General features: G+C 34.5%; 1 protein-coding gene across 9 annotated transcripts in view; it reads right to left on the reverse strand.

Moving 5' to 3' along the window:
• The window catches only part of LOC132095506 (tensin-1-like), a 244,394-nt gene that overhangs the window by 207,907 nt on the left and 18,176 nt on the right, over positions 1 to 18,311 (reverse strand). Inside the window, exon 1 of one of the 9 annotated variants that reach the window (XM_059500572.1) lies at positions 5,746 to 5,924. The exons of the other annotated variants lie outside the window; for them this stretch is intronic. Coding sequence (XP_059356555.1) covers positions 5,746 to 5,760 — 15 coding nt within the window. The 5' untranslated portion in view covers positions 5,761 to 5,924. Of the gene's footprint in view, positions 1 to 5,745; positions 5,925 to 18,311 lie in introns of those variants that run through there. 9 annotated transcript variants of the gene reach the window in all.

The following is an 18,311-nucleotide window of genomic DNA, read 5'->3' on the forward strand; positions in this document are numbered from 1 at the left end:
ACTGTCTTCGCTCAGGATATTTGGTAGCAGTGTCTTATCAAAGCTCTGAGATGACTCATGGGGCCTCTTCCTCCACCTGAACACTGCTTATTTAAACCCGCTACTGAATGAGAGCTAATCAGAGAGAGTGTGGGAACTCAAGCATAGACAGCCTAACAGAGACTCTTCCTCACTAAAGAACCTTCAGCCATCCCAGGCAGCGTTTTAGTTAATTAATAAGAGTAAAAGGAATCATACCGGTGCAGAATGATTCCCAAAAGAACTATTATTTTCTTAATGGATCCGTTAAAAAGACTCAAAAATTTGTCTTAAAAAGACATCTAGTGCACCTACTAACTGATGTTTATGACAACATGTAAATAAAGACACTGTCTAAAATAATATAAAATAAAATAAAATAAATAGTATGACATTAAAATGAAAAAAAAAAAATATGCAAAACGAATTAATTAATAAATTGGACATAATTAATACTTTTTTATAAATTTAAAAATACAATTGTAAAATACTATTATAATAATAAAGCATGTAATTATGGCTTAGATAGACATCCTGGTCTTTCTTTCTAATGGAGGGTGTTTCTAATCATCTCCTGAGGATTTCCACACAGTGACAATGCTTGAACAAGAGGGGCATAACGGGGTCATGACAACTCGACCCCCAGACTGCCATGTAATCATCTACACGTTTAATGAAGGTTGTGCTTGCACATTCTCTCCATTAAGAAAAAGAGAATGAAGCAATGAAAAGCCATAAAGGGTCTCAGGCAGTAAGCTGCTCTCAACCCTCATTTAAACACAGTTCATTGTTCAGAAAGATCTGGCTGCTCCTCCATTAAAGCAAAGTCAAAATTGTGAGATGGAGTTCCAATTATATATATTATATCTAGAAATTCTGAGACTATATCTCACAATTCATAAATTCAAGGGGAAAAAAATAAATTTATTTATTTTTTTATTTTTTTATCCCATTGTAGAAATGGGCTTCTATATATAATACTGTCAAATATATATATTTTTTTGCAAATCAAAAAATATCCATCTTTCATACTTTCATAATGTTGTGATGCCTAAATCCTTCTTTTTATATTTTGGTGCTTTATATTTCTATTTTACTATTAATAGTTTTGTCTAAATTGTTCAAAACTTGTTTATTGTTCAAAACTTACTTAAAAATATTATCAGTTTATTTGTCTCGTACAGAATTTTTATATACATGCATCCAATTCAGTACATAAACAGAGGTATGGAGAAAATAAAAACGAACAATTGTTTTCAGTACGCAAATATTATGATAACATCACAGCTATAAATATAGACTTTGAATGACACTCAGTGTTCACAGTAAAAAGTTATTTTTTTGAAAATGTAAATAAACCAAAGATTGGAATGTTTTACAAGAAAAGACTATTTCAGATGTTCTATTTCAATGTGATTAAAGTTTTTGTAGCATTTACTACCAATTTCAAATTTAAATTTGATCCTACAACAAAAGTTTTTGCATTGCAAATAAGGAAAATCTGAATTTTAATTTCTTCATAAGTATCACATAAAACAAAAGACAGATGCAGAGTAAACTTAGAATAAACTCTAAGCAGATTGTTTTGAAGATAATTAAGAGAGTGAAACACATTTGCTGCACTGCTGTGAGATGTGTGTTGGTTCTCCAGGGCATTCTGGTTCCACTTTATTCATAACTGCTGTGTCTCTCCACACTGATGAATGGCTGAGGGGCGAGTACGCCTGCCAGGGGAGCATTTTATGTAAGAGATAGCTAATCCCATTACTGTCCTAGCTGGAACATAGCAGCGTGCCGCACTGCCAGAGGCTGAGGGGTTTGGCCCGTGACTGCAGTGTTACAGCGAGAGAGAGAGAGGGGGAAGAGCCTGTCCCATGACTTTGAATCACTCACGCAAATATCATCAATGTTATTCTATGAGAAGGAATACGAATTCAAGAGAAAGACTGTGAAAATTATAAAGATCTACTGCCTGAAGCTAAAGATAATACTCTACTGTATGAATTAATCAAATAACCAGAGTCTGAAACAAATGAAGAATATCTAGGATAAACCGAAAGAAAAATCTTTGTAATCTATATTCATGTTGGTAATAGAAAAAAAAATGAATAAGAAAAAAAAAAGCAAAGATCTGATTTAATGAAAATGGTTTAATCACCTAATTAAAAATAATCAAATATTGTCCTTTAAAAAAAAAAAAGTATACATTTTTTTAAATTAAATTTTGAAATCATGAATAACATTGTTTTGGGGCGATTCTAACATTACAAAACTATGACTGACCTTGCCATGTCATAAAAATCATATGAAATGTTATATGACATATGACATGATACATGATACATGATATATGATATGATATATATGATACATGATATATAATATGATAGATGATATATGACATGATATACTGTATGATATGATGATATTATAAACATAAAAAATATATGAATTATGAATAAATATATTATTATAAAAATAGTTTTAAATAAATATAACAAGAGCATTTAATAGGATCAGTAATTCATCGCAATACATCACATCGACTAAAAAAAACTTTGTTTTCAGCCCTCCTGAAACAGTTTTTCAGCCTTTTTCTAAAACTTTTTCAGTCTCTTGTCAGTAACACCACACGACATTTTAACATGTTCATCTTTCAGCATTTTATATTGCATAATTTAACACATTCAACCACAAAAAAAAGAGCATTGCGTCACTGACTCAAAAATACCAAATGTCAATTCTCACTAAAGGCTTGCAATAGAGGAAACTGAAGCCGTTCCATCTCTTGCCTATGAGCAATTTGAAAGGTCACTGTTTTGGCCAGTTGCTCAGCAATACCGTCCAGTGACTGTGTAAAAGAGGCTGTTATTTTGCTCCACAGACTGTGTCCATAAACCCGTCACTAAGAGGCAGAACCTCCATTGGGACCCGACCTGGAGACATGCCTCACTTGTGCAGACACGCTTCACTTGTGGGCTCCTATAGTGTGAGGTGCACATAAAGGCCATCCTGAGGGTTAAATAGACTCTCTGAATGACCTGCAGGCACTGTGACCAGGAATTCGAGACATTCACAACACAAAGCCATCAAAACAGTTGTGCCGAAGCTGTGCCCAGCACCGTCAAAGACCTCCGGCTTTTCATGGATCTGTCATCTGACTCTTTGTTATGGTCTCTGCTTCTAACCTTTGCTGGCGAACTCTTGTGCATCGGCAGCTTATTTCCTCGGACCAACATGACTGCCGGCAACTGATGTTAATGGACAAAGTAGACAAGAAGAGTGCTAACAGAACTGCCGTTTTAAGTTCCTTCCCCCTACTGTAATAGGATTGTGTTTTTCCTTCAAACTGAGCAGCAATTACAATGAACAGAATTGGAAAAACGCCAATTTTAGGACTAACCTACAAATTATCCACCCAAATACAGTAATAATCAAATACAACTGTATAACTAAAGAGAATTTAGCACTTAGTAATGCAAGACTCTACGAAGCTTCATTATGTTTGATTTTTAAAGCCAACTGTATGACTATGGAATTATATGCCTCTTGAAGGTATAGTGCACCCCTTAAGAAAAAAAAACATGTAGATGAGTTTATTTTCTAATCAGAACAGATTTTCTTTCATCAGAGTAATTTATTGGTACATCACTTGCTCAACAATGGATCCTCTGCAGTGAATGGGTGCCGTCAATATAGGAGTAAAAACATCACAATAATCCACATGTAATGTAAATATTTCAAAACCTGTGTTTGTAATAAACAAATACATTAAGAAGTTTTATTTTTTTCAAATGTCACTTCCAGCTAAAATAGCAGCTAAAATAGTCCATAATATTGCTTTCTCCAGTGAAAAAGTAATCTTGTCTGCATCAGGAGAAAAATATGAACAGATCAAGCACTGCTTACAAGTGAAAATTGTCCAAACTAGCTCCAAACAAATATGTGGGTGGATTTTGATGTGAGAGGACAGAGGATGAACTTTTCACTGCATGAAGCATCATTATGGATTATGAACTCAATATATTGACCAAAAGCAATGTTTTCAAGTTACAACACCTTAATGATGGATTTGTTTCTTAGGATCCATTGGTGAACAAGTGATGCTAAATTTCTCAAAATCTGTACAGATGAAGAAACAAACTCATCTACAACTTGGTCTGAGGATGGACAAATTATCATGTTTGGGTGAACTACTCCTTTAAAATAATAATAAAAACCTTTTTTTTCAAGCTACTTGATATTAAATTATAGCTATAGTGTCATTTCCAGGTAAGCAGGTACTTACGCTTCACCCTAGATGCTTAAAAACAACAATGAAACCAGACTGTAGTTTATAAGGAATCCAAAACTCATTTTATCCTAGAGACATCATAAACTGAACTGAATTGCACTAAACAATCCTGTCCCACTTTCAAGCAACCAGAATTCAATTCTGAGTAACCCCGCAAACAAAAGTATTTAGGCATCAGAGGAAAACTGTGAAAGGCTCATAGCCTCTGGCAAAAAAAATATTATGTAGACAATGATATCAGACTGCTACGATCTGTAAGAAGCGCTGGATTGGTCGGTTTAGTAAACAGGAACATCGTCACTGGTTTGTAGTTCACTGAAGCCCTGTCTTTTAACACACCTCACTGACCAGTCTGGAATTGGAGTGTGTCGGTTACAGTTTATATCTTGTTTTTCTTTACCCAGATTCAGAGACCGATAAGATAAGAGCTGAGGGGCTGTGATTGAAATATCTGCTGTGTATTATCGTCATAATTTCATACTGAAATAACACATATAAAATCAAAATACAATAAAATGTCTTTCTAGTACTAATTAGTCATAATAAACCCATTCTCTGAAACTATAGTGGGGTCCAAAAGACTGAGATGACTGGTAAAAATAATTGTAAAATTACATTATTTTCTATACTCATTGAATCACCACATGGATTTTTAAAATACCTCTGATTCAGATTAATATGCTAATGAACCATTCAGACTTTCAGCAAATCCGCCTTATTTCGCTTACGTTCTAAACTCACGACTAGACAAGTAATCAAGTAATAAATAAAAAGCTGATTTTAAACTATATAACCCTGTGAGAATACTATTTCTAATTTAATACAGACATTTTCATAAAAAATTATACAAAAATATCTTTATAAAATGTACACAGAAGTTTCGGGTTGGTAAGATTTTCAAATAATTTTAACAAGTAAAAAAAAAAAAAAAAAAAAAAAAAGATGCAATTATTTGATCAAAAGCACACTGAAAACAGGAATATTTAAATATTTTCTGGCTTCAATATATTTTACTATAAATATATTTTTAATTTAATCAAAAATTCAATTTTTAGCTATTATTATTCCAGTCTCCAATAACATCTAAATCTACCCCCATAAAAGTTTTACATGATAATTTTGAACAGAATTCAAAGTAAATTTTTAGATTTGTGACCCAGAAACATAAAATATGGTACAGAATATAAAATATTTCTCGTCTTCCTTTTTTCAAGCCCCAACATTTTATTTCCTGGTTTAAAAATTAAATAATACAATTTTACAAATAAAAATCCATACAGTTTCACTTTTAAACCCCTCTGTGCAGTATATGGTGTATGATAAGCTCAAGTAAATGTCTTTTTTCCACTTTCGGAAATCATTTTTCACTAGTCTTGTGTCTACAACGCTCCACGCTGCCTAAGTAGAAAGTTAGAGGTCAACAAACAACTCACCGTGCAGAGGGACATCACACGGCCTTCTGTGACAATTATCCCGTCAGTCTAAGAAGAACCTCAAGTCCAACATCACTTTTATCATACAGAAGAACTGAATTCATGCATTTACAGTCACGGTCCTGCATTCATTCTCCTCAGCAGCGCACACTGAGAACAAGAGCCTGGATGTCTGGCCTTTGTTCTGACATATTTCCTGAGCTGCATTGTTAGCCATGGAAAGGAAACGCAATCATACTCGCACACACTTTTCCGTGAGATTCTCCTGGAGGGATGCGATCATTGGACAGCATGTGGCGTACTAGGAGCCCAACATTGTTTTTCTTTCCTTCACGCTTCTACAGAGGTCAAAGTTTGACTGGTGCCTTGCACAGAGCTACAGTTAAAGAGAAGACTCTTAACATTCATGTTGATCATTGACAGAAGTTTCCACGCCGTCTGACCGGACCGCCAAACCCCCTCTGGCTCAAGCAGAACATTATTAGAATAGGAGGCCTTATTTACAAGTTCTTCACAACAGTAACTAATGAGTGTGTTTGACTCTAGAAGGTCAAAAGCCGAGGTGTGTGAAACATAATTAGCTGCTGTCACAACACAACTCAATCAAAGTAAGGTACTCTCATCTCCATTTAACACATTTAACACATTCTCTCAAATTTGATGAAAAAGATTTTACAAAATGCATTTTAAGGCTGTTAACATTAGCATTTAACTTGTGATTTCAATACATTACAATTAAATGTTTTACATAAAAAAAAACATTAAAAAAATTGTATTTAATAAAAAATAATGATAATGTGTTTAGCAATAAAATAGATGGCACCTGTATTCGTGCACCCCTAGTGGTCAGGACAGAACAGTACTGTACAGTATTTTCCAATATGTAAGCAATGCTGTATGGTAGACGGGCCTACATCTTTCAAGACAACACACTTAACACAGTTTCCTATGGATACCAGGGAGGTACGTCTACACATCTGTACCCAGGACACAAAACGTGAAAAGGCTGGTTGGTGGGAGACGGTTCAGTTTGAGGCAGAGTGAGTGCAGAGCTCTGACCTGCATGCATGAGCTCCTCAAACCTCCCTGAATACGCCTCCACTGCCATCAGCAGAATTAGCACAGGGTGAATGTGTCAGGGTCGAGAGACGCTTGAAATTTAACGGCCAGACGGGTCACAACCCCTTAACCAGCAGCAGGGGACCTCTTTAATGAATGCCCTGACCACCTCAACATCACCTCCTGTTCAGTTCAGGCCTAAATTAAAGTGAATACATCGCGTCTGGAGACAGAAAGACAGATAGAGGTGGGATAGAAGGGACAGGCCGTTCTTTTCAATGTACCGACAGGTATTAAATAACACGTCTGTGGGCAAACTCATCACAGGACATTCTGTGAACACATCCTCCATTAAAAGAGGTAGATTTACTGTCCCCTTGAGCGGTGACCATGTTTTCATTTGGTGAAAGCTGCGTGACATGATGCCCCAAGGAGAGAACATCAAGCACCTGCCTCTACGAGTCAAATTCACACACACACACACACACGCACGCACACACACACACACACACACACACACACACGCACACACACACACACGCACACGCACACAGCTTATATCATTATGTTGGATTTGTCAAGCTACATATTGTTATTGTACAAAGTTTGGATGTGTTTTTTAATTGCAAAAAGAAACAAATACATAAATTATGTTTCAAGTCAAATGGTCATATTTTGGTCAAAAAAAACCACATTCTTAAAGTAGGCACTACATACGTGTAAAAAGTGAATATTATAGAATTTTTATTTTGGGTGAATTATTCCTACAAAGGTGAAGGATGTAATTTACACAGCACCAAATGTGACATTTTAAACAGTCCTCTTGTTCTGTATTTTTATTAGTAGTCATACTCACAATGGGCCATTTCTTTTATATTTGCTAAAACAAATAGAATGCAATTTCGTTTGGTGCCAGTAGTGGCACAGAAAACACTGTCCTCACCCACAGGAAACATTCCAGCTTGACAACAAAACAACCTGCTGCAGCTAACTATAGTACACGCTGGCGCTCCTCCTGCTCTCCTAACTCTGCAGGAAGTGCTGTGGACGAAGCATGCATCAATGACAGCGGCTCCCGAGGGATGCCAACACACAAACAGCCAAACATTAGCACTCAGCTGACACAGCCATACATTCACACGCACTGTGAACACCTGGATTCACATTTCAAGACTCATAACTACAGTATATACATCAGTAACTAAGCCAGTGTGTCGTGTCATGGATGGATGTATGGATGGATGGATGGATGGAAAATATCGAGATATTTTTTAAACACGATATGGATTTTGACATATCGTAAATATCGATATATTGTTTATATTTAATTCTGATTCCGCCACTTTGCTTGTTTGCCTTCTCTGTGCTGTGCTTGCCCCCGCTCGCTCACTTCCCACCTCCTTGCTTTTGTCCCCACTCCCCTCGCGTGTACAGAACTAGTCTAAAAAAAAGTCTAAAAAAAAAACGGAATTTACAGTTTAACGCGGAATGTCACGGAATTTGTCAAATTTTGAATGAATTAATCAAAAGTAGGTCATGCACTTACATCATATCGCGATATGGACTAATATCTGCAAATATTAACCCGGAAAAGTCTATTTAAATATGAATCCTGCATGTTCTACGTGTCTGTGTTAATGAATGGACGCAGAAGCGCGTCTTCATTCATTAGACACACGGAAGCGCGCGTGATGCTCGCGCTGATTTCAGCGTCTTTCCTCTCACTAAATAAAGACGTGAACACATGAGGAACATCTCCAGAACTGCACTGAGAGTCACTTCATGAGCATCGGACCATTTGATTTGAGTAAAACTAGCTCATATCACATCATAGACTGTAGTATCACATAGACGGAACTGTAAAGGTAAAATCGTCACAATAAAAGTATTTGCCAGAAATCTATTACTATTGTTCAGCAGAATGTACATAGCCCACTACTACTACTATTAAAATGAAACAAACATAATTTTTTAAGGAATAATCACACAACATTTCTTCCACGTTTTATTTTTAATAGTAAATCCCCTTTGTTTACCAAAAAATAAAGTTTGCTTAATTTTAAATAATTAAAAGATAAATTAAATGAATGTTTTATGCCTTCATTTGATAACCAGAAAAATTTAAATACACAGAATTTCTGAAGGGAAAAAAACATTTCACATAAGGCTATTTTAAGATTTTTTTTCAACTAATTAAGTTGTTTTTATGCATTTAAATAATTACACATGCTAAAACACAGAATTAGGTAACAATAAAACATAGTGAAGAAAAAAATAAAACGTTTTACAGGGCCCTAAACGTAATATTTGGCATATTTGTTTTTGCAGTAGTTTTTGGGGGGTTGTTTTCCTGTAAAGATATCGAGATATATATCGTATATCGAGATATAGCAAAATATATTGAGATATATTTTTTGCTCCATATCGCCCAGCCCTACTTACATTTATTCATTTTGCAGATACAAAAACTTACAACTTATAACTCAAACTTAGAAAGGTTAGTCCATATCTGTCAGCTACAGCCAACTGTACAACTATATTCTGTTAGCTATTTAAATAAAGAGAAGCCCTTCAATATGTCCCAGCTAAACCCTCAGTTTCATTACTCTGACCAATGGCAGACTTACTAGTGCTGCAGAAATGACACGCTTCAGCTTTAAGAAAAGTACTTTAAGAAAAGTGAATTACAGTCAGCAATATCAGTCGACGGTAAACAGTGTGAAGAACATGTAACCGCAGCATTAATATGTGAATGGGGAAGCAGATGAATAGGGCTCATCTTTTGAAGAAAGTGAGAGGCCAAATGGTTGACACTTGTAAATATTTGTTTGTATTCAGGACATTGGGCCTGTGATGACTTAGCTTTGTGCCGTTTGTTTAGCGAGGGGCTGGTTTGGCTGTGAAGCTGTCTTGTCGTGTTAGTGGTGAGATGGGTGAGGAGGGGTCCGCTGACGGAGGCCAGGCCCTGGAGCGTGTGAACTCTTTAGGGGATTAGATATTTCGGCCCCTCCTGTGGAGATCTATGTGAGCAATTACCATCCCACGGTCACCGAGGACCAGACAAGGAGCAAAAACTCAGACTGTGGTGTATGGAAGGCATTTTCTGCCAAATTTAAATAAATAAATGAAATGATTAAAATTAAAATTAAAACCAGATTAACTATTTCATTACAGAAAACTGTACGCAAAATATGTGACAAAATTGAGAATGAAATTAAATGATTTCATTTTCACGGTGACATACCTGTGAAATTGAAAAATAAAATGCAATTGGTGATTTCACATTTCATTTTCAATACAGTCTTGAGGCAAGACTGCCAATATTAAAATGAAAAGCCAAACGTGAAAAAGAAACTACACATACAGTTTTTACAAAAGTTCTTTATTAACGCTCACGCAATAATAGTGACACAATTCAAATTTAAATGTAAATTTTACTTGTCATTTTAATTCCTCTTTTATTTCTCTGTTTTCATTTTCAAAGACAACCTGCATGCAAATTATATGTTAATGAGTGGGTGTGGCTTATTATTGTAACGGCGCTAGAGACAGTCGTCTAAGTCTCGTGTGCATGAGTTGAATGGTGGTTGAAACAATGTGTGAAACGACATTAAAATGTGAATATATTGTAATCGAGACATAGCGAATCTGTTAGTGAGCTTTTGCGGGAAGCTGCTGCAGCATTAGAACGTGGAAGACACAACCAGCCTGACCAGCATGCGTCAAACCCTCGACCCACTGCAGTTCCTTGGCCTGAGCCTCCACGAGACTCCCCGGAAAATCTGCTGTCTGCTGAGTTTGTGACGGCTGCAAAATGTCCAAGTGTATCCAAGATAGATTCAACTAGTAGCAAAATGAAGTCATTATCATCCGAAATGTTTGCTAGCTGGTTTAATTCTGCTGCTATACTGGCCATAACCACCATTATAGCTCCTCCACGTAACAACGTAATTGAGCCACACCCACTCATTAACATATAATTTGCATGCAGGTTGTCTTTGAAAATGAAAACAGAGAAATAAAAGAGGAATTAAAATGACAAGTAAAATTTACATTTCAATTTGAATTGTGTCACTATTATTGCGTGAGCGTTAATAAAGAGCTTTGTTAAAACTGTATGTGTAGTTTCTTTTTCACGTTTGGCTTTTCATTATAATATTGGCAGTCTTGCCTTGAGACTGTATTGAAAATGAAATGTGAAATCACCAATTGCATTTTATTTTTCAATTTGACATGTATGTCACCGTGAAAACGCATATTTTGCGTACAGTTTTCTGTAATGAAATCGTTAATCTGGTTTTAATTTTAATTTTAATCATTTCATTTATTTATTTAAATTTGGCAGAAAATGCCTTCCATAGTGGTGGTCCATGACCAATAACTAAAATTATGTAAAGGAATGACAATGTCAGTCAGGTAATACCTGACTGATAAATACCTTATAAATACCTTAGGTAATATTTTGCTGTACTGATCAGTAGGCATGACAGCTTATTTGCACAAATAATGTGTAAATACAGAGGAGGATGTGTACCAAACAAATCAAGATGAGGAGGAACTTGCTATTAAGGGATGTGAGACAAAGCAGAGATTAACTGTAATAGCTCCCAAGCAGCAAACTTGCTGCATTGATATACAATTCAATTAGTGTGTACATTTCCAATGTGGCTCATCCAATCAGGCTTTAGAATCGGATTAGGTTTATAATATTAGTTTTACAGTTCTGTTGGAGTTACATAATGTAAAGCTGTTTTGCACTGATGCCACATTTATTTAGTTATGAATAATGTGATATTTTCGTCAGGATAGAACTACCAAGGGAGGTGGAGTTGTAATCTATGGCAGAGATAATTTGCAGATTTCTGTTTTACTGTCCAGATCTGTGCCCAAACAGTTTGAGCTTCTACTCTTAAAAATCCATCTTTCAAGAAATAAGTCGCTCACTGTTGCTACCTGTTATAGACCCCCCTCAGCCCCCAGCTGTGCCCTGGATGCTATTTGTGAATTGATTGCCCCGCATCTATCTTCAGAGTTTGTGTTGCTGGGTGATTTGAACTTGGACATGCTTAATGCACCGGCTGCTCTTCAATCTAGGATAGATGCTCTCAATCTTACACAAATCATCAATGAACCCACTAGATACAATCCTAAATCCATAAATGCGGGTACTATCATAGATATCATTCTGACTAATATGCCCTCCAATTACACCTCCTCTGTTTTTAACCAGGATCTGAGCGATCACTGCATAATTGCCTGTGTTCGTAATCGGTTTGTGGTCAAACGATCACCCCTCATAACTGTCAAACGTTCTTTAAAACACTTCTGTGAACAGGCTTTTTTATTCGATCTGTCTCGGGTACCTTGGAATGATATCGAACTCATCCCATCAGTAGATGATGCCTGGTTTCTTTTTAAAAATACTTTTTTTACTATATTAAATAAGCATGCTCCTTTTAAAAAACTGAGAACCAAAAACAGGTATAGTCCTTGGTTTACCCCAGACTTGACTGCTCTAAATCAACAAAAAAACATCTTGTGGCGCATTGCATTAGCATCTAAAAGTCCCCGAGATATGCAACTTTTTCGGGAAACCAGGAACAAATACACACAGTCAGTTAGAAAAGCTAAGGCCTGTTTTTTTAAACAGAAATTTTCATCTTGTAGTATTAATTCCAAAAAGTTCTGGGACACTGTAAAGTCTATGGAGAATAAAAACATTTCCGCCCAGTTGCCCGCAGCATTGAAGTTTGGAAACACTGTTACCACTGACAAATTATTGATAATTCAAAATTTGAATGAACACTTTGCTGCAGCTGGTCATGCTCTTAATGTAGCTTCTGATCCGGCTAAGAGTTTTGTACCATCCACAGCAACTTGTTTAAGTCGCCCTTTTTTTTCTTTTACACAAATACAGACAGCCGATGTGTTGAAAGAACTGCTAAATCTGGATCCCTATAAATCTGCTGGGCTGGACAATATGGACCCTTTCTTTTTAAAATTATCAGCTGAAATTATTGCGACTCCTATTAGCACCATATTTAATCTCTCGTTGGTATCATGTGAGATTCCCAAAGATTGGAAAGCTGCCGCGGTCATCCCCCTCTTCAAAGGGGGAGACACTTCAGATCCAAATTGTTACAGACCTATATCTATTCTGTCATGTACTGCGAAAATATTTGAAAGCCTAATTAATAAACAGATCACAAAATATTTTGAGTTCCACCATTTATTCTCAGCCGCGCAATCTGGTTTCCGAGCTGGTCATGGATGCACTTCTGCCACACTAAAGGTACTTAATGATATCATAACCTCTATCGATAGTAAACATTATTGTGCAGCCGTCTTATTGATCTTGCCAAGGCTTTTGACTCTGTCAATCATTGTGTTCTTATTGACAGACTAAACAGCTTTGGTTTCTCTAGAGAATGCATTGCTTGGTTCTCAAATTATTTTTTAGACAGAGTTCAGTGTGTAAAATCAAAGGACATGTTTTCCAGTCCTGTGGCAGTCTCAATGGGGGTGCCTCAGGGTTCAATTCTGGGGCCAACCCTTTTTTCTATATATATCAATGAGGTTGCTAGTGCTGCTGGTTATTCGTTAATCCATTTATATGCAGACGATACCATTTTATATACATCGGGACCCTCTTTAGACTCTGTGTTAATTAACCTTCAAACTAGTTTTAATGCCATACAACATGCCTTTCTTGACCTTAAACTGCTTTTAAATGCTAATAAGACTAAATGCATGCTTTTTAATCGTACACTGCCCACAGCTGCTCATCTGATTACCGTTACTACTCTTGACGGGACCGAATTAGAAAAAGTGGACTCCTATAAATATTTAGGTGTCTGGTTAGACTGTAAACTTAATTTTCAGATTCATATTAATTATTTACAATCGAAAATTAAATCTAGAATCGGTTTCTTATATCGCAACAAAGCCTCTTTTACTTATGCCGCCAAATATGCTCTTGTAAAGCTTACCATCTTACCGATCTTTGATTTTGGTGATGTTGTATATAAAATTGCCTCTAAAACTCTACTAAGTAATCTGGATGTAATTTATCACAGTGCTATCCGTTTTGTCACCAAAGCACCATACACTACTCATCATTGCAATCTTTATTCTCTTATTGGCTGGCCCTCACTACATACTCGCCGCCGAATTCACTGGCTACTGGTCATCTATAAGTCTTTATTAGGCTTATCTCCTCCATATCTCAACTCACTGGTCACGGTGGCAACTTCAATTCATAGTACGCGTGCTAGTAGGTATATTTCTTTGGCCATCCCCAAAGTCAAGTCCTCTTTTGGCCGCCTTTCTTTCCAGTTCTCTGCTGCCAACGACTGGAATGAATTGCAAAAATCTTTAAAAATAGAAGTACCGATCTCCCTTGGTAACTTTAAGCATCAGATTTCAAAATTATTTACTGATCCCTGCTCTTGTTAGCAGCCCTGTTATGGTGCATTATAGAATTTTTATATTTTATTTTCCGTTTTAAGCTCTTAAGGTCTATTTGGTGTATATGTGTAGGCTACATCATTATATTGTTCCTTGCATTACGTTTGTACCTGGTTAAATAAAGGTTAAATAAAAATAAATAAATAAAATATTGGAGTGTGTATGTATCAGAATAGAATGGAATAGAATAGAATAGAATAGAATAGAATAGAATAGAATAAAATAGAATAGAATAAAATAGAATAAAATGTAAAATGTAAAATGTAAAATAAAATTAAAATGTAATAAATAAAAATGTACGGAATGATAATTTATAGTAATAAAACATAAATGATTGATAAATAATTTAATTTTATGTAATTTTAATAATAATAATAATATATAATATAATTGATTGAAAAAGAATAATATATTATTACTTTGGAATATTATTATATTATTAAATAGTCATCAAATAATAAATCAATTAAATAAATAATATATTAAATTGATGACTATTTAAAACTAGAATTATATTATTATTATCAATAATTACGCTAATTGTATAATATTATACAACTAGGTATTTTATTACAATAATTATACGGCAAATCATTAATGTTAACTAAATAATATTTTATTTAATTAAATATTATTTACTAAAATATATGAATATGTATTTATATATTTATTAGTAGATGTATTAAAGTGTGTACGATGATATATGATTTGTCATTCCACCCAGACCAATGGAATACAATTAGTTCATTGAAATCACTCACTCTGGCTCTGAATCTTGACCATTACAAAGGTCATTGTACTTTGTTTTAACAATACCTCCATCTTGTGGCCAGTGGCTAATGTACTATTGTCTTAAGAAGATAAAAAAAAAAAAAAAAAAAAGCTTTACTGGTTCCTAACATGCATTATGCAAACACTGACATCAGAAAATGCTGAATTAATTCACTGCAAGTGTTCCCAGTGTAAATTGTCAGATCAAAAGGACCTCAGTGTGAAGCTCCTGAAAAACAACAAATCTGCACACACAGAAATCAGTGCAGACAAAGTGAAACGACTAACCAGCTTGGAATTAAACACCTGTTCATCTATACTGATGGACAACACGAGAAGCGTTCTGTTTGCATTATGAGTTCATTCTTACAGGTCTGTGTTGTTGATTGTGTGGTAAACTGCAGTGTGGAGGAGCAGTGAGTGACTTCTGCCTGATCTTATACCTGATCACACAACAAAAACATATAATCATCAGCTTTCACCGCCTGCTTCTCAGTCACTCCTCACCTTAGCGTCATCAGCTACTGCCTGGCAGACGCACACACACACACACACAGAGAGAGAGAGAGAGAGAGAGTAGCTGTGATTGTTAAACCACACAGGATGCTTTGGATGGAACAGCAGTGAGGTTGGCCACAGCTTGACTGTTAATGCTTCTGGATGACAGACACACTTCATGAATCATTCCTGTTATGCAGTACCTGTTGAGATCTAAATACTAAGATGTACAACTTGAATGTTTACACAATTGCCTGAAAATCAACAAAACGGAAATAAAAAGTTAATGTTTGTCATTGCCCAGTGATTTTCTTAATTTTCTGAAATTACAGATTAGCCTACAGTAATTTTTATTAAAGTAAATCAAACTAACTGCCATGAATCATCTCAGGAATAATCAAGCCTATTTCTAATACTCACAAAAACTGCTTTTGTGGATTAATTTAAAATTTTGATTAGAAAACACCTTTATTCTTCATTAAGGCTCTGTGTCATTATCAATACTAAATGTAATTGCAAAAATTATGACAGCTTGCAAATTCAGTGTTATTATTGTTACCTACAAATAAAATTATAAAAACATTTTCAGGAGTTAAAATGTTGCTGAAATAAAAATTATAAACGGATGAAAAATGTAAATGCAAATTAGAAATCAGACATTTCTAGTTGTGACTAAAACTGAACTAAAACTTAATTGAAGCTAAATAGAAATACACAAACAAACAAAGCACATACAAGTACTTAAAAAAAAAAAAAAAAAAAATATATATATATATATATATATATATTTATATATAAAACAATAAATATATATATCATAACTTTTATGTATATATAATATATATATATATATATATATATATATATATATATATATATATATATATATACACACATAAAAGTTATGAAATTTAAAGTTTAGAAATTTCCATCTTTCATCATTCACCATTAAGAAAAAAAAATACATTTAATAAATTATGCAAAACTAAAATACTACAAGTAAATAATATCCACTCAGTAGTGTTATGGTTTAAATTCCCTGTTAAAAATCATAAAAATCTACTGTACATTAGGACAGACCCAAAACTGAAATTCAGAAATCTCATAAGAAAAAGGATGAGAGAAAGACATCTCTCATCAGATGTTTTGACTGTCTGTGGCAGCACAAAAAAAGCTGGAATGACGCTCAGTTTATTTTGTTTCATTGCTGGAGAACTTTGAAGTCTGTAGACATCAGATAAACTCCACCGTACATCTGAGGATGAACAAAAACTCTATGGAAAACACGCCATGGTTCTCTCAGACCATCTCCAAACAGATAATAATGTGCATTATCGGTCTCTATTATTCTTATGTTTATTCATATTGAGCCAATGTAATAGATTTACTTTTACTGCTAAATGAGAAGGCACTGACACACTAACTTTTGACTTGAGGTGAACATTAGACTCATATATTCTGTTAAGCTCTTTTATCACTCACAGACGTGTTGGATCAAAGGCACACAGGTGTAAAACACACCTGAATAGGTGCTATAAAACAACAAATAATCTGGTTGGCTGGCTGGCATCAACAGCCGTGCACATGTCTGCATCCAAACAAATGCTTTTACCGCAGATCATATCTTTTGCATCTCCAGATGGCCTGGGTTAGTTAGAAAAAGGAAGGTATGAACTCACAATGGGCATAAGTACAGACCGCAATTATACATAAAGCATTTCTTGACTTTCTTTTTAACTTAACATTTTACTACTGAAAGTAAGAAATTACTATACAAAAATGTGTCTTTAAAAATGGCCGATATGTCATTTTCAGATGGGCTGAGACATTATTTTTGACAGTCTCTTGTGTTCCGATTCATCAGACATCAGTCAAGTGAATACTGCACACAACATTTACTCTGAGGCAGCTCCAATATTATATATATATATATATATATATATATATATATATATATATAGTTCTTAAAAAAATTATATGCTATCCTAAATAAAGGGAAAAAAACTATTATTTTTTCATTTAAATATTCTACTTTAAAACATTTTTTATACATTTTAATAAAATATTTTCAAATGTTGAAACCATATTTAATATCCGTAATTATTTTATGATAATTTTAATATACAATATCAAAAATTCATATAATTTAAGATTACTTCCAATATGTACTTTAGTATGCTCTGAATTTACACAATTAAATTTTTCTGAAATTACAATCCATAATAAGAAAATAATACTTTAATAAGTTATTTTACTTAACATTAACTGATGTTAAATGAACGCTAATGTTGAATGAACGAATGAATCTCAAAATATGTCTATATATTTTTTTATCAAATATTTTCTAGTTTTAACATATTTATAAATTAAAAACATATATAACAGAATGGAATGTTTGTCATTATGTATTTATTTTAATATTAAATAATAAGTATAATATGACTATATCCAAATCCAAAAGGTCCATCTGATGCTTATGTACAATTACAAAAAAAAGTGTAAACCGGGAGGAGGCATTTATCTGTAGAGCCACAATCACACAAACCTGCAGCGAATACAGTGCAAAAACATGATCTATGATCTTAAACCATGCATTTATCAGCCTTCTCTGTGTTCCTGAAAGCACATTATTACAGACTTTTAGAGATTTCCTTTGAGTCACAACTGACCAATGAACAATGCATTGCTTTGTGCATGGGAATGTGAGATATCCTCACAAGCTTCCAGACGCTGCAGATCACGTAACATAGAGTAACAGAGTAACATGTTCG

The sequence above is a fragment of the Carassius carassius genome, chromosome 19 (assembly GCF_963082965.1).
Source record: "Carassius carassius chromosome 19, fCarCar2.1, whole genome shotgun sequence".
Classification (NCBI taxonomy): domain Eukaryota; kingdom Metazoa; phylum Chordata; class Actinopteri; order Cypriniformes; family Cyprinidae; genus Carassius; species Carassius carassius.